Source organism: Nelusetta ayraudi, unplaced genomic scaffold, assembly GCF_046127955.1.
Source record: "Nelusetta ayraudi isolate G7.1 ecotype Tasmania unplaced genomic scaffold, CSIRO-AGI_Nayr_v1 ptg000048l, whole genome shotgun sequence".
Classification (NCBI taxonomy): domain Eukaryota; kingdom Metazoa; phylum Chordata; class Actinopteri; order Tetraodontiformes; family Monacanthidae; genus Nelusetta; species Nelusetta ayraudi.
The window spans coordinates 13069441-13092044 of NW_027466098.1; the positions used below are offsets into that span (position 1 = coordinate 13069441).

Sequence of the window (22604 nt, forward strand, 5' to 3'; positions counted from 1 at the left end):
AAAAAAAGACAAAAAGAGCATCGTCTAGCTCTTGCATCGTCTGGCCTGACCACTTTGTGCAGTATCCAGCGCTGGCCGAAGTGGTGCTCGGTCACAGTCTGACAGGCACCGCCGATGATCATTAGTGTGGCGCAGCTTTAGGACCCGGGGAGGCTGACGCGGCGGCTCCCTGCAGGAGAAGCATGGGCACATTTGTATGCGCCGGCTCGCCGCCGCTGCACGAGCTGCACTGTACATAACTGCTCAGGATTTTCCTCCTTTTCCACCCCCAACCAGAAGGATAAGCTTTACGAAAGGACGCTGCTCCGGTTCCCAGTTTATTTATTTATTTTAAAAATAATGTTTTATTTTTAGACGGAGAAGAAGAAGAAGAGGAGGGGGGCAGATAACCAGCCGTGACTCAAGTCCCTCGGTCCACGAGTTGTAGGCTTACATTTCCACGCTCTTTCTGTGCTTTTTTTTTTTTCTCGGTCAACGGGCGCAGCGAATAAAAGTTTCACGGACTCGCTGCTGCTTCTGCTGCTGCTGCTGCTGCTATGGATCATTTGTGTTTTTGAGGGAGGGACGAACCCGTGCAGCAGGCGTCGCATCTTTTTGGAGAGGTAAGGAGCGTCGCACTTGTTCAAAGAGTAGCTCTTGGCTGCCTGTTTCTGTGATTCGTGCACGCTGCGCTGCCGTCGCTCCGCTCTAGGAGAGCCATCCTAGGAGCCACGAGTCCGCGTTTGCGTAAAGCGCGGCGCCCTCACGCAAACGCGGACTCGTTTGCGATCTCCGCGCCGACGGACTCACTCGAGCGCACAGGCGGTCAAGCGTGTCCTGCCAGGTGTCCGCGCGGCAGCCTGTTGTACCGACCGGCTGTGTGACAGGCACGCGGCAGCGCTGCGCAGCGCAGCTCTGACGGAGCTGTCCGTCCTGTCTGTGGTGCTGAAAGTTTCCCTGCTGTCCTCACGAAGCGCCGTCGCTTCAGGGAGAAACCAGAGCGCAGCTTTCTTTTCTTTTCTTTAAAAGCGGCTGTGAAGTGACACATGTCTGATTGAAAAGTTAAAGGACCAGCCTGTCAGTCACCAGGTGAAGATTGAATATAGGGATGGAGGATTGGGGGAAGATTGTCCACTTCCCACCAGGGGGTCGAATGAAAGATAGACTGTGTATGAATTCCAGAACTCCTGTCCTTCTATGAGGATTAAATTGCGGATTATGTCTGATGGTGTCTTTATGATCCAGTTATCGCATCCGAGCAAAATGCTTAACGTTGAAAAAAAAATAGTCTATCGCCACAACTTCCTTTTTGCAAACCAAACTCAATAAGTAGATTAGTTCTGCACCTCGCTGTCAGAAGTACCTGAGTTGCAGCCGCGTGATGCTGCTTGTTGGTCCCCATCACCGTCGCCGACCCTAAATGGCCCCCTCTTCCCCGTGACTGCTTCTGTCACTAATCCGGCGCTCGCCGTGTCTCTGAGATTTACAACACAGCTGTTGGGATTTTGGCGGACAGGTAGAGTGCCGTCCATGAAGCATCTGCGGTCTTATCCACGCCTTCCCCCAGTTGCTCCGGATGCTGTCTGCCCTGTGGGATGTTCTGCACTCTCTTTTGGTTTTCCGCTAGAATCTCAGACGGCAACCTTTCCACATTGATTCTGGGTCCAAGAGAACTTCAGAGCCAGCTCTGAAAAAAAAAAAAAAAAAAATCTGTGTTTTTTATTTTTGTTTGTTTGGGGGTTTTTCACTCTCCAAAAAAATCAATTCTGTGGTCTTACTTTGCTTCCACTTCTGTAATAGCGCCTCTTTCTTTCTTGGTGTGAACTTTGCTCCAAGTTATATTGACAACTGCACTTTTACTCAAAATGCCAACCCAAGACAAAACCCCTGTGCAGTGCCTTTCATTCCTACCAGCTTGAAATTGTTGCACCGACATGTCTCCATACATTCGTCTTTGTCTTCCACTCCTGCAATGATAAAGAAGGAAAAGCTGCGTACCATTCAGCTTCTCCTCTGCCACGTTATCTTCTGCTTTCCACCAAATGTCCGCTACGTGTGTCGGTGCGTTTTTGTTCCCTCTGTCATAACAATGTCTCGAATATGGCATATCACCCGTAATCAAAATTGTGCTAATTAACGGAAGATAAAGAGATCAGATTGATGCTGAGTTGTGTGAAAGAATTGGGGGACGTTTGTGGAGAAGAAAAGCGAAATGAGAAAAAGAAATGTCTTCTTATGCATCTTATTCATGCTTTGTTTGTCGGAATGAATCACTGTGGCTGACTGTGAACCGCTGGTCACACATGTCTGGTTGTCTGGGTAAATCTCTCTAATCCAGAGAGGCGGAGCGGCATGCCTTCATGGCAAATTTGAGGCTTAAGGGCAGACTTGGAATTTTTGTGTGTGCCAGTCAAAGCAGAACATTAATAGATTTCATCTAACAGGATTAGTGGTGTTTGGAAATGAGACGGCAGGCAGGGAGAAGGGGGCTGAGACAGTGAGACCCAGTGAGCAAAACTAACAACTCTAACTAATGTGTGAATAAAGGATTTCCTGAATGGCGCTCAGAGGCTGCGAGAGTCCTGATGGTGCTCGCAGCCACATGTCCTGTTTCTAGGATGGACGCACTTCCTCCTCGGTAGGGGATGATGGAAAGCTATTTGGGAAACCCGCGCTCCCGACCTGAAATATTTCTGCCACAGGAAAACACGTCTCCTAGAGAAACAACGCGGTAACAACCCTTTGTTCGTCGACGGTGACCGAGGAAGTTCCCATCGCTGCGTTCCATCTTCCTCCCACCGTCGGGGTGCCTGAACGCCCCGAGGGCGCCGACGATTGATTTCGGTTTTATTGTTTTGATTTTTCATTCCAGTGCCATCCGGAATGAAATCGCTGTCTTGCGAGGCCGCTTGATTGAAAACCTCCCCGTCCCTCCCTTCGTTTTCGCCGCCCGTCACCCCCCGCCCGCCGAGCCCCCGGGGCTGCGGCGCCGGGGCCGCATCCCGCTTCCCTCTGACACCTGACCTCACATGCAAAAGGTCGAGTGCTGCTAGCTGTCGGCAGGTCTCATCATTCCCTCATGACACGGCCATTATGGTGCCCTGTGGATGGCACGTCAGTCACCCATGGTGGCAAGTCAATTAGTCATGTCTTGGGGGAGGCGGGGGTGGGGGTGGAGGGTGGAGGTGGGGGCGGCGGGGGCTGAGTTTGTTGGCAGGAGTTTGACATTAATCTCATCAGGACTCTGTAAGTGGGCCACCATTTTTAATTACGTTTCTGTACTTATGGTGTGCCATATCTGGAGTCATGCAAGTCTGGGAAAATATGTTAAGAATGCTGGATTTTTTTTTTTACTTTGAGGTTGTAGAAATTGTCTTGTTTTAAACTCTAATGCTCCTTTTTATGTTGGATCTTATTTGCTGGTCAGATGTGTGAAGGATTTTAATAGAATATCATCAAAAACAAAGAGAAAACGATGAATGTTGAAGAATTGGTTTACGGTATCCTTGGTTGCCCCCTTAAAGAGATTCAGTGTAAATCAAACAAATTGAAATTCTCTCTTTCTTTCAAAATAGGCATGTATACATACAGGAAGCTCACATGCCGTTTGTATTATAAGCACTTACTTTAATATATCCCTGTTGGTATACAGTGGATCTAAAACAGCAGCACTGCTCTTGTGATTTTATTAATGAGTGATATGGCTGGTTTTCCACTGTGACATATTCCTGTTTGCCATCCAATCTGGTTTGTGTTTACAGTGTGTGAACACGCTGTCACGGAAGAGGAATACGTTCGGTCCCCAAATCTCTAATATCATACCGATGTGCAACTCCATAAAGTGTGAAATGGAAGAGATACAAAAAAAAAAATGCGGCTGAGACGGCACTCCATGATTCATCTGAGGAAAACTGTGCTTTTACTGCTCCACAACTCACGGCTAATATACAGCTGTGCGTAAAGTATGAGCTCAATCGCAACCGTGCTCAGTTCCGCACCGCTGTAACCAATATTTCTAAAAAAGAGAGCGAGCCAGAGAGAGGCAATCCTCAGCGGCGTGCCACTTAGCATTAAGGGAAATTGGACGTGAGCCTGTGTGATAGACTCCTGTCCAATCCGCAGCGATGAATTGTGCACCGGCTGTAAGCCGCTTCGTGCGCTGCGTTGGGCGATAAGCTCCCGGCCTGTGAACCACCTCGGCGTCAGGAAGGCTTAGGCAAATGTAAACATTCAGAAATGCACATGATGGATGCGCGCGGCCTCGTTCACTGTCGGCTGGAAAATAGCACGGAGAGAAACGCCACCGGAATACAGTTAGTTGCTGGTCTGTGCAGTGGGCAGCACGGCTGCGACGCTGGGTAACGTGCGCTGCTGTTGTTGAGCATGGCTAGCGAGCTAAAGCTAACTGACAAGAAAACTCACTTAAATGAATGATAAAGTCGGTTTAGTCCGACATGTTGAATGTTTTTAGACATGCAGATTATTAACGAGCAGTTTCTTGGTTTTTCTCCTAAATTTCAGCCCTTATAACTGTGGACTGATTTTCATACAAAATCTATAGTTATATTTTTGTTTAACTACACTGGAAACAATCAAAATACAGTTTTCTGCTCAGCACACTGTTACAGCTAATTACTCACAATGTGGAGCATGTAATGGCATATCTTCTACTTCTTCCTGCTACAAGGTGCTCCATTATTTATCAGGGGGTAAAGTCATAAACCCAGCTGGATCTCATTTGGATGCACTGAACTGAAGTCTTTTTTCTTTCCAATTTTGAAGATTTTTAAAATATGTTCAAGATTCCTCACTGCCCTGTTCCTGGATTGAAATCGAAACGTAGGAAAGGGACCTACATCAGCAGCTGAATTGTTTTACTTTGCTTTGGTAGGCAATTTTGCCTTTCTGATACCAGAGTGCCACTAAGAGGTACACTTCTGTTATCCAATACGAGGTTTTCAGTTTTGAAATGCCAAATCAACATGCTGCTGTTGGCTTGAGGATGGTTGTTTTTCCAGAGACTTCAAGGCAGATGTTTGCAAAAGTTCTAAAATAAAAAAATGCAAGTCATTTGTCTTCAGCTGACAATCAACTCTTTTACCCTCGTGACCCCAACAGCACCTTCTACCCTTCCAAAGACTTCTACTTTCTGTGCATTTTACAGCCCGGTCAAGTCAATACTTATACAATGAGCGATAGCCCATCTGCCAATAACTTGAAATCCCCCAGTAAGGTCACCTTAGCAGCGTGTCCTTTTCCCGACACATGCTGCTATTTGCATGCTCTTGTTTGCCTCAGCCAGTATCTTTATACATGGAGGCAAAGTTTGCGCACCCCCCCCCCCCAACCTTCCACCCCCAGCAGCAGCAGCAGCAGCAGCAGCAGCAGCCGGTGACACAGTGTTTGATGTCAATACAGAACGCCAGAAGGGATGAGGAAGAGTACACAAATGGTGTGTGTGTCTTGTCTGCGCTGCTCTGATTTGTTCATCATGGACTGCGCACATCAGCACATTCAGATGGGGGGAACAAAAAAAAAATCTTCTTGCGTGAGCACGAATTGTGTGTCCGGCTGCGGGAGAGCCGAGGATCCTCTCTCGTCTGCTTCCTCGTACATATGCGAGACTTTGCGGTCGGGGGGGTGAGGGGGATCAGCGGTAACCCGCGACGGAGGTCAGGTCATCCGCGGCAGATCAGACCTCACGGCGGAGACAAAGCAGCGGGCGACCAGCCCCGGCCTGCCGAGAACAAAGAGCCGTGTGTGCAGGGCTGCATTACGGCAGGTGGATGAAAAGGAACATGGATTCATTTGTGGAATGGAAGCACGTGTCGAGATGCAACTCTCTCCTAGCGCGGCCCCCGAATCAATGCTCATTATGTTTGCTGGAGTGGTGTGTGTGAAGAGACCATCTCTAGTGTGTGTGTGTGTGTGTGTGTGTGTGTGTGTGTGTGTGTGTGCGTGCAAACGCACAATGTGCAATAGCTGCTTTGCTTAATGACGAGCCGGCGTATCCCCTCCAACATCGTTTGTCCCCTTTAATTACCTGCAGGTAGATATTGTTATTCATGGTAAGGGGCAGGGGAATATAGCCCCCACCTCCAGCAGCCCCCCCCCCCCACCACCACCACCACCACCACCCCCTCCCCTTCAGGCCTGCAGCTCTGAGCATTGATGTGGAGGATGTGCAGGAAACAGATGCTACCCCTGAGTGTCCGCCATAACGTTGATCTCCACCAGGCCATCTTTCTGCCAGTCCCACTGGCGAAGCAGATGCAGATTCTGATTTTTATGGATCTGGCTATGGCCTGGTTCTTAAGCAATTTCACCTTAAGGATCGCAAAGGTAAAACTGAGGGAACACACCACCAAAAATAATAATGAAGGAGGTTTGTTTTTATTATAATTAAGGGTGCCCAATGTCAAGTTTTTTTTTTGCTTTCTAGCTCACAGTAATCGAACAGAATGAATTCATCCAATTTTCTGCAAATTTTATTGGCTTGCGCGCACCGCCGTCCTCTGAAACATAATGCAATATCGTGGATGAAGTGACTCGGCGGGCGTTCATTGATTGCCATTTAGCGCGCCATAATACAGGGCACAAATTATCTCGCAAAGGCTCCAAATATCTTCAGAGAAAGGTAGCCAATCACATTTTTTCTACGGGATCCTGCTCTGTTGCGCTTCAGTGCAAACACTCTGAAAGCCCTTTGTTTGATGCATGAGAGGACGTCCAGACATTTCAAATAAAAAAAAAAATAATAAAATGAAGGAGAGATGGCTGACATTGCACTGACAAGCGGTGTCGTCCTCACAATTGCACCCAGGAGACAAACGCTGAGCGAATTTCCAGTGATTTAAGGGCCTGATTGGAGTTTCTGAAATTTCCGGGGTTTTATAAGCTGACCAAGTGCCAAAGTCACTTTTCAGAATGTCAAACTGCACTTTTGTTGACTTCACCGGTGCGTGCCAGGCCTTAATTTCAGACACGAGCGCAGGGACCGAGGAGGGAGTGCAGGGACCGCGTGCAGGGACCTCCCTGCACGCACCGCGTGCAGGGAGGAGCCTTGAACGGGTGTTCAGGTCCAGCTATTTTTTTCTTCTTTTCGCTCTCCAGCGACAACAAAGATGTTGAAAACGGCACAGAAAACTGACAGGGACTGTTACAAGTTTCTCAGCAGAGACATCACCGGTCACATGATAAACCGGTACCTTCCTCTCCCCTGGATGTCCCACGTGAGTGTCTGGTGTTTAAGTGCGGGACAAACCGTGTCCTGGAGGCGAGCTCCGATCCCCCCGCGGTGTCCGTCAGACCCCGTCCCTCTCGGCTCTGACAGAAGGAGCTATTATTTTTCCATCGCCCCGGTGCCCCGCCCCCCACCACCCAGTCCCCAGGGAGACGCTCCGCCACCACGTGACTGACAGCTCCGTAAACACAGGCAGGACTAGCGCCCCCCGGGGGGGCCTGAAGAGTGAGATCTCGCTGCGGTCACGCCCCCTGGCCCGCCTCCATCTCCGCCCCCTACACCTGCCCCCCTCCTCCCTCCTCGGACTTCCCATCGCTCGCTTGTCTCTTCGCTGCGACCTGCTCCTTTTTCAAGCCTGCATACTGTCTCTGCCCTACACCCACCGGGTGGGTCAGTGTTGCCGAGTAATCTATTACTGAGTAATCCACTACTGTAATTAAACTACTTTTTAGTATCGGAGTAATGTAACGGGATTACTATGGCAAAACGTCATTGGCAAGCAACACGCACCAAAACAAGCATGGCGGTGGCAAAAGAAAAAACAGCAATTACGTTTGATAGCTGAAAACTTATGGAGTAATCCCAACAACACTGGTCAGGAGCCACCGGTGAGGTTATTTCAGCGGCTCATCAACGCCCTCCCAACCTCCCCAGAAAACATCTGCTCTGTTTTTTCTTTTGTTAAGGATGATAGGAGTTTATAGTTCCTTTGGTCCTTTCTCCCTTTCTTTTATGTTTGTTTTGTGACTGGTTTCCTGTGGAGAAAAACAAGGAGGTGTGGTTCAGCTGTGGGCGGGGGTATGTCACTGAGGTGCACGCACAGGTGGTACTACATCAATCTGACAAGACTCAGGCGTGTGGGGGTGAAGCAGCTGCTGGAAGATTTGAGTCGCTGCCACCAAGAAGGACGCGACAGACACGACAGAACTCTTAAGAGAAGCATCGTTTCCATTTTAGCTCAGTCACGGATCCTTTTAAAATAATCTCGAACATCAACCCCAGATGGAGCTAGCCGCTCACAGGGACCTCACAGCGACCCGCAGCCGCGTCGACCGTTCAGCTGTCCTGGTCCAGCCCTGGTAAGGTGGCCCTCCTCACTCGTCCTTTCGCTCCTGGAAAACCAGTCTTATCCGTTTCATTTCCCCTCTGTTTTCATTTCCTATCACAAGACCCCAGACCTGTCGAGTCCGCAACACCTTCCCCTCTGATATTTGGAAAAGAAAATGCCTTTGATGCACTCTATTAGTTCCTTTAATGCAATATCATAACAACACAGCTGGGATTGCAGGGTCTGGCCTGGTTCCTCCACTCTGTGTGCGTATGTGTGTGTGTGTGTGTCAGTAGGTCTAAGTCTGGTGTAACTGAGACAGATGACTGTGTCGAGGTTGTTTCCCCGCAGGGATTCCCAGAGTGGTTCTCCACCCGAGCTTTTCACTTCCTGCGCTCGCTTGGGCCGCGCTGCTTATTGTAATGACCTCATGTAGATTCAGGATCAGCACTGGGGCGCATCCATCTACATCAGGCTGCGCTTAGACAGGAAAACCCTCTGAGGCCTTTCCTCTATATATTGCGGCGGCGTGTGCGCACACGTGTGCTCTGTCATTGTCCGTCATGTGTGCATTTTGTGAGCGAGCGAGCGAGCGAGCGCGTGTGTGTTCCTCCGTCTTTATGAGTCACGCTCGGATCCTGACGAGACGCCGGCGCCTCTCCTGCAAAAACACATGCCTCCCCCATTATTTAACAAAGCAGGGCCCCGAATGTTGCCGCGCAAATGCTGCGATGAGCCGCTTTGCTTTGATGCAGCTGCGCCCGGCCGGTGAGCACAAACTTGATTCCTCAAAAGTGTGAATCACCCCCCCTTCAATACCATATATACTCACACACACCCTTCCCTCCATCCCTTCACCTCTCAGTGTTCTCGTCTCCGCTTGGCCAGCATCACAGTGATAAACACAGAGCAAAGTTTTTCTTTTCGTCTTTGATTTTTTTTATTTCCCTGTAAATAAACTGAGATATTGCTGCGTGGTTGACAGGCTGCGTAATTTCCCAATTTGACTGGGCTGATGGAATCGTTTCGTGCAACAACATGATCGGTTGACTGGGAGAAGGGGGGTAAACATATCTTGGCTAAAGAGTGTTGGCATGCTGATGAGTGGGAGGATTGTTACCTCCAGCACAATCAAACTAACAATGTGAAGATGCACTTTTTTTTGACAGCACGCAGGGAAAAAAAAGAAAAGTTTTTTTTTTTGGCTCACTTTTGCTCTCGTTTTTTAATTGGCTGAGGGGGAAAGGGAGTCTGTGGTCTCTATCTGTCAGTGTGTGACTGCTCTAATTAACCAGAACCTTGGAGCATTGTAATCTCTGGATTTTAGGATATCCTAATGTATTAGCTTTAATTAAGCTTGTGAGCCATGCAGGCTAATTAGACGGGTGCGCTTATTTGTAATCGGGATAATATGGATACATTTTTACACAAGCCCAAATCAGTCAGTCTGGCTAATTACAGAGGACGCGTCGACTTTAATTGGCCATTGTGCGTCTGCCCGTGGAAGCGCCGCCGCCGCCGCCGCCGCTCCTGCTTGTGCGCACCCCGGCTTAGGCTAATGTAATGAAATCCTCACGGAGAGATGATGTGCTCTGCTGAAGGCTGACAGTCCCGAGAAGGGCTCCCCATGTCAGAGGCTTGTCGGACCACGTACACGTTCAGGACGGCTGCTCCCGTCCGTCAGCGCAGATTCCGTATAAACCCCTCGGTGTTCTCATTATCTGTCCGACTTTTTTTTTCTTTTTTTCTTCCCGCTCCCCTTCCCTTTCCCGCTCGGCTTCGTGGCGAGCTCTGCAGCAGCAGATGTTTGTCCCTGTGCACTTTTCATGTCTCATATCACATATTTGATCTCTCCGTGCTGTTTGCCGGAGCGTGAAAAGTCTGAGCCACTGCGGGTTGTCAGGGCCAGCGGTTTTTTAACATGGTATGGTGGAGAGCCAGGAAAAAAAAAAAAAAATAGCTGATTCTAACTAGTCCATCTCCTCGGAGACACAGTAACACTTGAAGGCTTTTTTGGACACCAGGGGCTTCTATTTAGCTGAGCGTGAAGTTTTGTCCTGGAAAATGAAAGAGGGAAAGAGTAAAACTTTTCAGATTTAGCCCATATGAAGCTCTAACGGCTGAGTGAGAACATTTAAAACGGCACACTCCCCTCAGTTTGCACTGGCGTAGTATCACACTTGTTGAGTGGTAATGCATGCTAGCATCAGCACATTGAAATTCTTGTAAACAGAGAATGAGGCAGAACTAGTAGGAGTTCAGCTCAGCTTTAAACTCATCTGCAGCAAAGCAGATCATTAGTGAGTCTCATCAAGCAGCAAGATACCTCATCTGCCACAGAGGACTAGATTAGAACAGAGTGAGGTCATGTTGGAAGAAGAGTCATGACTGATGTTGTTAGTCAGACGACCCTCCACGCCCACATCCACTTGTTTAGCTCTTCTGTTTAGACTAATGTGAAGATATCCAAACAGAACATAAGGAAAATGTCAAATGACTAAATGACTCACTAGGATGACAAATAATCCATATTATCCATATTATCCTCATTTTTAAATTAGGTATGCCAATTTTAGTAAATATTTGTGCATTGTGTTGTCAGTTTCTGCTTTCTTTGTGTTTCAGTATTTCAGAAAACGTCTTTTGACAAACCTTCACACACCCATAAATAAATCAATTGCAAAAGAAAGCTACAAATTATCGCCCTTTGTTGTTTGATTACAAAATAATTGCTGTTGTTGATGGAATTCAACCAAAAGTCACAATTAATTTGAATTCCATTTTGGTTCACCGACACTGATGGAAAGCTAGCTAATGCAGAGCGATATTTCAGTCTGGGGAGATATTTCAGACCAATTTAAACCACCAGTAATTAAGATAAGTAGAAGAATAAAAGACTGACGAATCGTAAAAACTGGATCCATGAAGCTTTTATGAATTTTTGGAGTTTTTAAGAGTTCCCAAGATCCCAGAGTGATTCGGAGCGACGTCCTTTACAGAGAACTTGCTGTGCACCCCACTGGGAAGAATTTGCTGAACAACTTAACTCAAGTGGCTTTTTTAAGTCTGGGGTTTTTCAGATCTATGGATGGCGGAGCTCCAATAGATGAGCTGGTACGGCTGCCACTTTGTTTTCATACTTATTTCCAGTTTGAAAGTCCCTGTACTACATCGACAGTGGTCCAGGGGAGCACTGTGACATCATCTGCCTCTGAAACTCCAGCTGTGGTTTTGAACCTAATAAAGTATAAGAGGAACAATTAGGATTTAAACAAAATGTACATTAGAGAACTTGTGGCAGTTTGTCAACCCACTTTAGCAATGAAATCATTGTTGGCAACTTTAGTATGTTGTAGCATGTTTGCCATAAGGGCATAACAAGCCCTACCCCCTAGTGGAATCCTTTTATGATTGTGTTTTATTCCACATTAACCCCTGTTTGCTATTCTGGCCAATGTTTAAATGCTTAATCCTCAGTGTGGACATCTGCATAGAGTTAATTGGGCCACTGGGATCAGGATTTCTTTTTTCTGTGGGGTCCTTTGACCCTGACACATCAAATTACCCCCCTCCCTCCTTTAGATTTAAAAGGATTATGTCCATAACAAATGCAGTTTTATGATTTACAGACAATTTCAACTCTAAACACATCAAATTGACTGCTTTTCTTTGCCAGAGACTTGAAGTGTCTTGTCAACCATTGTGTTGAGCCGAGGAGTTTTTCAGGTCAACTACAATGGCAAATAAGAGGCTGCGGCTCATCAGACAGGCGACAAGAATGCTGTCTGCTGCTTATAAGCCAGCCAGCCAGCCAAACACACACACAAACACACTGCGGAGGGGAACGATATGAGACGAAGCACCCGTGGCCCACTTTGAAACAAACGCCCGCAGTCGTGTTGACTTCAGTCTGTGCACTCTGTTCTGTTTATTCAGCTCGAGGCCTTGTGTGATGGAAAGTTAAAATAAGCTCTTGTGAAAAGTAAAGCCTCCAACAGGGGCGACGGCGACATGACAACGCTCAGCCGACAACAGAGCGGGAGATGGCAGCCGAGCGCCGAGTCGTCGAATAAGCAAAACAGGCTGTTAAGATGATCTGAACGCAGACTGTAAATGCACGGCGAGTCGAGACGTGACGTCCCCTCTTAGCGGAGCCCGCCGAGGCCTTACCTATTTATCAGCCGTTCCGGAGAGCAGGCAGGAATTCCGCAGGGCGTGCGGGAGGCAGGCGGAGCCCCTCCTGTCACTTACAGAGAGTAAAACCTCGCCTGCCGCCGCCAACGCCACCGCTGTCCTCCAGAAAGTGCGTCTGAAACACACTATTAACTTTCCCATTGCCGGTGTCACTTTTTATTGCGCGGCGGTTTCGGGCCTGGACGAGCTGGCGGTGAGCCGCCGTGCCGCCTTCCACAGCCGGATGGATGTTTGTGTCAGAGAGCAGAAATACAGCAATGATGGAGATATTACTCCCAAGATTTAATTTGCCAGAGTACAGGCTTGGTAGAGTGCACCCTTATGGTGATTAATGTGGAAAAAGGGGGCCTTTGTGCTCTGCTTGGGAAATGATCCTGTTTATTGCCTCTGTTTTAAAGCACCAGAACCAGGAGAATGTGGCGGCGGAATGTAGATGTAAACACAAGTGGGTTAAATTATGAGCACTGGCTTGGCAAAGATAGATTTGTGTGTGTGTGTGTGTGTGTAAAACTGAATCTGTTAGTTTTCTTAAAGCTAGATTTTCTTTGTAGTGACATTTTACTATTGCATCTGTGAGGAAAAAAATCTATATGCGCAGTCAAGCTGTGTTGAGGATGAAAACCTTCATTTTTTTCAACATTTTTTTTTTTTGGAGCGTAGCCACAAACTGAGGTGTCCAATGCTCTCAATGCCTGTGAATTTGATCGATGAGATTGATCACTCATAACATGTGGCTCATCAATTAAAACTAGATTACCAACCTTATTGGTTTATGCCTGATAACCTGGTTAAGCTTGATTGATTGCTGTTATTAATGGCACGTTATTAACGGAGGGGGGGGGGGAGGGGGGGTTTGATTGCACCATGAGGGTTTGAGCCGGCCGCCCAGAGGCGCGGGGCTGCTTTGCATGTGGCAGGGGCCAAAACGTGAGGCTTTTGTACGCAGAGCGACGGCGAGTGGCAGTTGAGGACGCTAATCGCCGCACACGGTGTGCACAGGCAACTAGCATTAGCATAATCCACCTGCTTACGAGGCAACTTTTGTCATGAGGAGTTATGATCGCGTTCGGATAATGAGTTTTTTTCTTCTTCTTTTTTTTTACACCGCGGCAGACAATGACTTGCATCCTCTTGGCAGGCGTCGCATTGTTTGCGTTACAGCCTTCTGACATATGCGACACAAAAAGACACAACAGCCAGGCTTGACCGCCGCCTTTGTTCCCTCCCTCCCCGAGGCGAACGCAATCGCAGCAGACAAATTGCACTGTGGGCCATCCAAATGATGCCGACCCAGGGAAAACGGTTGAGACACGTGAGAATGGGGCCGTGATGTGAAAACCCTGGGCTTTGTGGGAGCTCACGGACTGGTGCACCTGAGCGTGGACACAAACAAGGCCTGCCGCTGTCTGATTGCAGCTATAGGATGGAGCCGTTACAGAATGCTGCTCTTTGTGCTTGTTGTGCCATAGCACTGAAATGTATTACAGCGCACAAGTGGGTGCTCAGAATCTAAATTGGAGTCATTTCTTAAGGTTTCTATGTTAAAGCGATTTGCGCTCAAATCCACGGCTGTGGGCATCCTTAATACTGACCAGAGTGAGAAAAAGACCAGAAAATGGAGGGTTTTTTTTCCTCTCCGAAAAATAATGAAGATGAATGTGTTCATTGAAAATAAGTGAATGAGTTGGCTTGGTATTTAAAAAGTGTCTGTTTTCCTGTGGCCACAAAATCCATCATCATTTATTGCACCAGCTCAATTTTTCCCCTCAACGGCGCTAAACGTTTCTGGCTGGATCTTTGCTAACCTATAGCACCAACTCTCCAACAAAACAAAAACAAATGCAAAAAAAAAAAAAAAAATCAAAGAAGCATTCATCTGGCCCGTGGAGCAATTGGAATTGTCCTTTAAAGGGACGGCGCTGCATTTATCCAAATAAATGAAGCGTTGTCGCAGATGACGCCTTGGCGGGAGGCACTTAGTCCTGCGGCGTCTGGAGCTTTCGCATTCCGAGGGGACGGGTCCACAGCGCAGACTGCGGACTGATCCATCACTGCCAGGGAGGGAAAGGCCTGGGGCCAAGCGCTCGGCTTCTCCCTCCAGGAAATAATCAGCTTTTAATTTATCACAGATCACATTTATGCAAAGACGGATCGCTGTCGGGAGGCCTCGCGTGGCCTGGCCCATCTCCTCAGTCACGCTAGAATGCCTTCACTTCCTCCAATTTATTCTGATTTGTTAGGGCTTTTTTGTGTGGTTTTTTTTTTTTATCATTCCTCTTAAATCAGTCATTTTTGCCAGCTCTGGGTGAAGATAGCCCTTCCCCTCACTCAGAATAAATAAATCAGAATTTCTGTTTTTTGAAAAAAGTTTATTTTAAACAATGTATAAAATACTTTCTAATATGCTTTTCATTGTTAGAAAATCAATTCAAAGGCACGGATAAGAGTAAGCTATCCATGTGTATAGAATCAGATAAAGTCAGTTTCCCTTAGCTAATAATAACTATTTATATTTACAGAACAGGCTTGGCCTTATTGTTCCATCATCTATCTCCATGGCCACCTCGGCTTAACAGCTGGTATGAAAAAAAGATGTGGGAGCAAGTGGAGCATCTGCACACAGGAATTGACCTCAGCATTCTAATAACATTTTCTTAACATTGCACGCTACCAAATGTTACACAGTGGGGGGAAAAAAAATATATCCTGAAGCTGCATCGTTTACATAGAGAAGCAGGAGAAAGTGGGCCAGTGAGGCAGGATCCCTCCCTGTGGGTCGGATGGACTGTATGCTATTATGTAAGTCAACTGCAGGGCGTCCGTAATGACTTCAGATTTGTTTCTGGTTCCCGGGTGCCGCCGCCACCCCTGCTGTCTGCGCCGTGACCCCCAGGAGGAGCGTTGATGATTGGTGGCACGACTTTGGTGGAGGAAAAGAGACGTGATCTACGCTAAAGGGAAAGGACAGTTCAACAACACCCCTCCCCTCCCCCTCCCAGTCCGATCACTTTACATATCCGCGGCAGGTTAATCCTTTTATTGTAATGAAGCCGGGGGGGCATAATGTACGGCGAATGTGAGCGGCTTAATATGGCGCTGGCGTTTTTATGAGGGAGGAGTAGCCCTTGCTGACACGGAGAACAGAGACCTTGAGAGGCTCAGGTGCCATCCATCAAAACGTGGCCACGCTGACGTAGCGCAACACACACTTAGGGAGATTTGCGCGCTCGGGATAAACCGCCGCCTACTGCTGCTCTGCTTAAGCACAGGCAACCTGCTTTTTTCTTTCTGTTCAAACCTCAGCTGTAAGTCTCAGTAGAATGGCCTTGAAGAAATGAAAACTATAGATTTCATTTCATAGTTAGTATGTAAAGTACGCAATGATGATCTTTGGTGATTCTATCTGAAAACAGCTGCAAAGTTAATAGTTATTTATCAAGGTGACAACATGCGTCTTGTGTTAAATATGAGTTCATTATTGAGGAAACACTATGTAATGTACGCTGTGACTATGGAGACTAAGTGCTGTGTGAAGTGTTTCCATAAAGTGAAATGACTTCTCAGACAGGCCACCAAAGTCATTTGGTCCTACAGGAGGTCCAGCCAGGCAGGCGGTGTCACCGTCCAACTGCTCCGGTCCCCAAAGTTCTGCTCCACCCTCGGCCTCACCTCCGCTTTGTCACCCCCGGAATATAAAGTGTGTCGCGGGAGCACAGAGCCGTGAGATGAAAGAGAACAGATTAAGTGTTGAGGAGTCGAGGTCCCAGTCAGAGGTAATAAGTTCAGGCCAACTCTCACAACTAAACCTGCCTTTGAGTTCCCTGTAAATCCTGCCTTTAAATATTTCACCTGAGCTTGGTTCAAGGAAAACCGTGAACCCAGCGCAGAATATCGTTAGTGCAGCTTTGAACTTCGAAAATGGGGATAAAAATCGAGAGAAAGTTGTGCGTTCATCTGCGGATGGAGCTGCCCACAGGTGTTTCACCTCACCCTTTTCTGAAAGTGTCACACTGAGCGACAACAGGCTCCTCGATGACGCCCTCTTTTCTTTTTTGTTTTTTTGCGAGCACCTCGGCGATCAATCTGTGGCCAGCGACCGCGCGGCTGATGGCTCCTGTCTTTTGTCGAAGTCGGTCACTGAGCCGGCAGCGATGCTTCTTGTCACTGCCAGATTAATTGGCTTCAATCCATTCGGCAGCCACCGACTTGGATAAAGGGAGACAATAAGGGCCTTTTATTCCTCCGCGGCCGAATTGGAAGAGAGCGCCGAGACGAGATTGAAACAAGCCTCGTAAAACGCGCTCATTTCCTCGGACACAAAGGGGCTCCGTGATGGCGGCGCAGGACGAGGAGCCATTGATCGAAGCTCTGATGCATCTTGTTGTTGATGCGGCTTCGAGAGGCTGGAATGAATCTGGCTTCCAGCCTCTCACCTGTCCGGGCAGGCCGATGAGTTGAATGGTGCGGCTCGAGGAGGCAGGGCCAGACCTCCGAGCATCAAGCGTCTCCTGCCTGGTAATTGGGTATTTATCAGATTGCCCGTGAGAGGACGATGCGGTGTGTTTATCTGACGCAATTATCGAGGAGGGAAGCGCGCAGCTCCTCCAGGGACGCTGGCAACGCCACTGGCTCAGGTGTCCGAGTGTGGCTGGAGCAGCCAACCTCCGAGGTTCTTCTTCTTCTTCATTAGGATTTTAGCGGGGAGTATGTTTGTGGCAATTACATTGCAAATTGTGCACGTGCCAGACGTAATTGTTTGCCTGGCGGGCTGCAACAGCACGGGGGGGGGAGAAAATTACAAATAAGTGTGCGAGAGTCCACCAAGCACCTGGAGATGAGATTTGGAGAAAGAGCTTTTTGAGGGCTGCTAGACGTGCGCCTGCTTCCATTACGCTGAAAGGAAGCGAGTGAAGGACTGGGAGAAAAGGGGGGGGGGGCTGCCTGAAGATGAGCCGCCAACCAGAAGTGGCAAACGGGGGGGGTGATGTTTGAATTAAAGGGACAGAGCGTCTTTAGTGAATCCAGGGGAAGCCACGTGCGCGCTGGAGAGTGAGTGTGCGAGTGCCTCTTTCACGCCCATCTCACCTTTCTCATAATTTTTTTGCACATTGGCAAACGTGATGTTCTCCGCTCTGTCTCACCGTCAGAGACGCGAGGCGGAGCGACACTCGGTCGCCTTGAGATGTACGTCAGAGCGAGTCCATCACGTTTCACATGAGGCATATCCAATTCAGGGGGGGGGGGGGTCGAGGAGGTGTCGGGCGGGGGGGTTACTGTGTCAAACCTGATGGAAAAGAGCGGCAAAGAGGAAATGATGGTGCAGAAGAAAGGGAGGCGGCCGTGGCTGGAACAGCAGACACTGAGGCCGAGGCTGCGGGACGAACGGGTCGCTCCGCAGACGGCAGGTCCGGAGAATCCTCCCGTCTACTGCGGAGCTGCAGACGGCGCCCGTCGGCGCTCGGTGCGGCTGGTGCCGGCCAGCGAACTCCGCCGCTCTGGTGTCTCCCCGCCTCAAATCACAGTGACACGGAAGCGTTTTGCGTCTGTCTTGCGCGCTAACAAAGAGAACTCTCCCAGACGCTCCGAGTGTGCGGCGGTCGGCGGCTGCCTCGGCAGGGTTATGAATAATAGATCCTGTTTCTGTTCCAACTTTAAAGAGAATTTTCACTCGTTAGTCCGACGAGCTGCTTTTGGATTCGACGCGGCATTAAAAAATGAGGCGCAGAGCGTGCTGCGGTCAAGCAGCCGCCCTGATTATTTCCTTTTAGCTCTCAGAAATTGGGACGGCGCATCGACGTCGTGGCGTCGTTCCTCGCAAAAAAACAAAAAGCCCACAAACTAAAATGACCCTAAAACTTGTTGTGCTCTTGTCTCCCCCCCCCAGAGTGGCACCCAGTGATGCAGAGGCAGTGAGCGCCAGAATGCGTGGCACGTGGTCGGGGGCCACGGCCCTCGTCGTACTGCTTGTGCTCAGGATGGCCCGGTGCCAGGACGTCCCCCTAGTTCCAGGTAAGACAAGTTCTGGTTCGGTCATCGTGATCGCCGTGTCTCTCATCCGTGACTCTGACCTCTTGACCCGCCTTCATCCACTGAGTTGCGGCTTCTCTTTCATTTCTGTGCAACTGTCTGACCGTTTGGGGCTTGACACATATTGTTTAACCTCAATGAAACCTCTTTTATTTTCTAGTATCACAAAATGGCAACAGTGCTGGTATTACATTAGTTTCTATAGCTGTACACAGGTTGGAAGTGCTTAATGGGATGACTCTGCGATAAAGTTTCTTCACCTTTCACCTGCTGAATCTCGAGTTGCAGTTTGTTCCTAATGGCTTTTTGGAGTAGAAACATTCCCTCAGAATACATTGAACAAAATGTTGATGCCGTCTCATTGAATTGACACACTCTGACCATAACAAGACATTGGGAAGTGCAGACGGTGTGTTGGTTTGCCCCCGAGCCTGACTTTTGGGAGGAAGAATTTTCCGCTTCTGATTAGAATTCTAACTTTGAAAAGCACCGAAACCTTCTCGACATTGAACTGTGAACCTCTAATGTGATCGTGGCATCTCGTAAAGTAATTTCTTTGAAAATTCCTAATCTTATTTCTCACTGTGTTCTTATTCAACAGTATTTGTATTTTGGTAGCTCTCTCATTTCAAATATTCTTTCTTTTTTATTTTTTTTATAGTAAAAGCCTCCTGTGGCAGATCTCCTGGTCACACCACGTTGATTCTTCTTCTCTCCCCCCCCCCCCCCCCCACCACCACCCAATTCTTATCAGGCAGCATGACAGGTCCATGCTGCCCTTCTTAAGAGAGCATTTCACACTAGCTGCTCTCTGATATCTACTCATTTTGGCTCCTTCACTCCTCCTCCTGCCTCTCGGCTCTCATTCCTTCTCCCTAACCATGGCCCGGCGCCCACCGCCTTGTATCTCATCGCATTTTCTTTCGCCAACACCATCTACAAGGCAATTTACTTGTCAAGACGGAAGCCGTGTGTGTGTGTGCATGCGTGCGTGCGTGCATGGGTGAGAGATCACTGGCTGCCTAGAAATGCAGAAACTCTTTCAATTACACCTCTGGAGTGGGATCTGAGTGCGACGGTGGCGGGGAGCGACATTAGAATCCAATGTGAGCGAATTGACACTCGTGATTAACAGCATTCCGCCGCTCCGGCTGCGGCCGGGAAAAGGCAGAAAAAGTGACACGCGGATGGATTTCTTAGGCGGTGAGTGACGTGTTTAGCGCGGCGATATTTTTAAAAATAGACGGCCTTTCTTATGCAAGTCGTTTGACGCCTCCGGCAAGGTGTTCGGCTTCTGCGACGATTCACCTGAACCAGAGGAGGATGTCACATCCGAAGCTGGGGAGTCGGTCTTTTTTGCAAATGTGTCAGTGAAAGCGCAGACTGTCAGAAATATCTGGAAGCAAGAAAGTGGGAGTCCTCCAGGAGCGAGCGAGCGAGCGCCTCTCCCCCGCAGCCCCCTCGCCAGGAGCGACACCTTGCGAGGCTCCGCTTCCCCTTTGTCTGCGTGACTTAACGTTAAGCATTTCTTTTAATTTCTGAGCCTCAAATAGAGTTTTTCTGTCATCGACGACGGGCTGCCGCCGACCTCCAACTCTTGGTTTTCTGAACCTTCTGTAGTTCCTCAAAAAAAATCAATCAGAAACTTTTGTAGCTCAAAGCGTCTTCTCTATGTTATTGACATAAACAAGTCAAGCTCGGTGCCAAAACAGGAAGTCCTATATATTGCAAGAAGTTACGTTTTTTTTTTTTTTTTACCTCCTGAGAAGCCAGCGGTGCATTTGCAGATTGTGGTGACTCACAGCCTGCCGTCATTGTTTTATTGACAGTTTATGATGTAACACAATCTTTGCTGTTTTCAAAGCCAAGGAGTTGCCGTTTTATTACTTTTCCTTTTCAAAAAGAACTCTGAATATTTTTTCTAGAGAATGCGCAACTTGCCAGAAGTTTGGCATGTTCGACTTTCAGGGGAAATTGATGTCATTTATGTAGAAGCCTGCAATGGCAATTTCTTCATCTCAAAGTATTTATTGAAACAAAAGCTAACAACAGTGTTGTCGCCTGGACAAACATTTTGAGGAAAGCTGACAATTTTCCTCAGCCTGATATTTGCATTCTTTGTGGAAAGACAAGAACAACAGCACAGTGTGAAGCTAGCAGCGTGCATGTGGCCTTTTTTGTTATGAGTGAAACAAATAGCATTAGAACCAGACCAAATTCCAAGCTATTTATAAAAATAAATAAATTAAGTGAAAATCCATTAAGCTGCGCAGCTGTGTGTAAAAATGCAATAGAATTTGAATCTCTACTTTTGTTGTTTCTGCTTTGGGATTTCTGCAGGTAACGCAATTGATATTTTCCTCATTAATTATGTATCACGGTGCCCACCAGCGGTACCACCCACTCTTAATCAAAATTATAATTTCCATGACCTGAGCCAGCTGATCCTTGGTCTGTGATCCGTGCGCCGCTATTAAATGCTCCTGATTATTTAAGAAACTAATTAAAATGTTGTTATTCTCAATCCGGCTAGCTTGTAGTTTGGTTATCTTTTAGTATCTGCCAGACAAATAATGACTCAAAATAGTTGCAGGTGCCTCTGGTTGAGAGCTCCGAGCCGAAGATGAAGATGCAGGTGGTTTCATGCTGTCACACAAAGAGACTGTTTTGCCCGCCGGCCTTCAAGGCTAGCGGGCTAGCAGCAGTCTGGCTATAGACGCTAGCAGGCAGCGGACCTTCAAGGTTAGCAGTCTGGCTTCACGAATGAAAATGGTTGATGTTTGCACTGATACTTGACACATGAGGCACAAAGAACATTTTTTACAGGCAATTCCGCTGGACTGATCTGAACTGGGCTCGCAATATTACAAATGCGCCACATTTGAATTGATTTGTTGAACGGAAGAGAGTCGTTCCTTTAGTTCCCAGAGACTTTTGAAATCCATCTTACTATCGACACGCCTTGAAATTCTTCCACATGCCCTCCGTCGAGCGCCAGACACAGCTGGCTGCACTTTTTTACAACTTGCCTGCACATTGAGTATTCAGCTCGCACACCAGCCCGAAGGTGATTAAATATGTGGTTAATACAGCACCATGAGAGTATTGAATTACACAAGAGCCACACTGACCTTTTTTTAAATTACAGAAGCAATTGTGCGCGACAGCGGGGAAAGTTTATAACAGGTGCTGCCAAGTTGGAGCCTGGAGGAGAATAGATCTGCTGCTTTTACCCCTCCGGCAGGCCACTTATTAATGCGCTACATTATCAAACCCCTGTTTGACTCACTTTTCTCCCGTCTCACCCGTCGACGGCGCCTTGCGTGCGTCCTTTTTTTTGTCTTTTGCCGTCGTGTAAACAAGTTTGCGCGGCTGAACACAAGCTAATTTGACATTTCATTGAACAGCTGATGAGACATGCTTTACTGTAGGCACACTCAGGAGTCGCGCTCCATAAATCTTAATTGCTGGCCTTTTTTTTTTCTCTCTTTCCCTCGGACACATCCTCGTCAGCATATCGGCTCCACTGAAAACTGAAGGTCATTTCTGACGTCTGATCTCATTCCAAGCTAAAGGCAGAAGAGTTACAGAGTCCAGCCGGCTCACGTGGCATTAGGTGTCTTGATGGAAACGTCCGCGAAATAGAAAATATTTATCGACCTTTTAAAAGACAGGATAAAAAAAAAAGACAGTTTTCTCTTCTCTCAGCCACTCTTCTCAAGTGTTAAGAGCGACTGCTTATTGCATCGCGTAGCCCTTTGAAAAGTCCTCCTCCCGCTAATTGCACTCAGGTGAAAATTCCTCATTTCGACGCCGCTTTATTTTCCTTTCTCTGGGGAAGTTTTGCCATCACATGATGAAGGAGCAGATTGGAAGCCGGGCGTTACATATAATGAAATTCCAGCGACAGACTGTTTGTCAGCCGGTGCTACGATGCCGTGACACCACCCGTTCCATTAAGACATATTAAAAAGCTTTTTCAAAACTCGGCCCTTTGTGTCTGAACCCAGCCGGCTCTGTTTTCCCGACGCAAACCAATCTCAGCCTTGACACCGGAAACTGCGAGTGTGTGAGCGTCTCGGCCCCTTATTTGTTTACTTTAAAGTCTTTTTT

At 47.9% G+C, this 22604-nt stretch overlaps 1 protein-coding gene across 3 annotated transcripts in view; it reads left to right on the forward strand.

The window, feature by feature from the left end:
• The first annotated feature begins 270 nt into the window (after nucleotides 1-270).
• Nucleotides 271-22604, forward strand: part of robo1 (roundabout, axon guidance receptor, homolog 1 (Drosophila)) — a 204918-nt gene continuing 182584 nt past the window's right edge. The window contains exons 1-2 of one of the 3 annotated variants that reach the window (XM_076036444.1): nucleotides 271-602; nucleotides 18349-18473. In XM_076036444.1, coding sequence (XP_075892559.1) covers nucleotides 18386-18473 — 88 coding nt within the window. In that variant the 5' untranslated portion in view covers nucleotides 271-602; nucleotides 18349-18385. The remainder of the gene's footprint in view (nucleotides 603-18348; nucleotides 18474-22604) is intronic. The other 2 variants (XM_076036443.1, XM_076036441.1) reach the window with 2 other exon arrangements.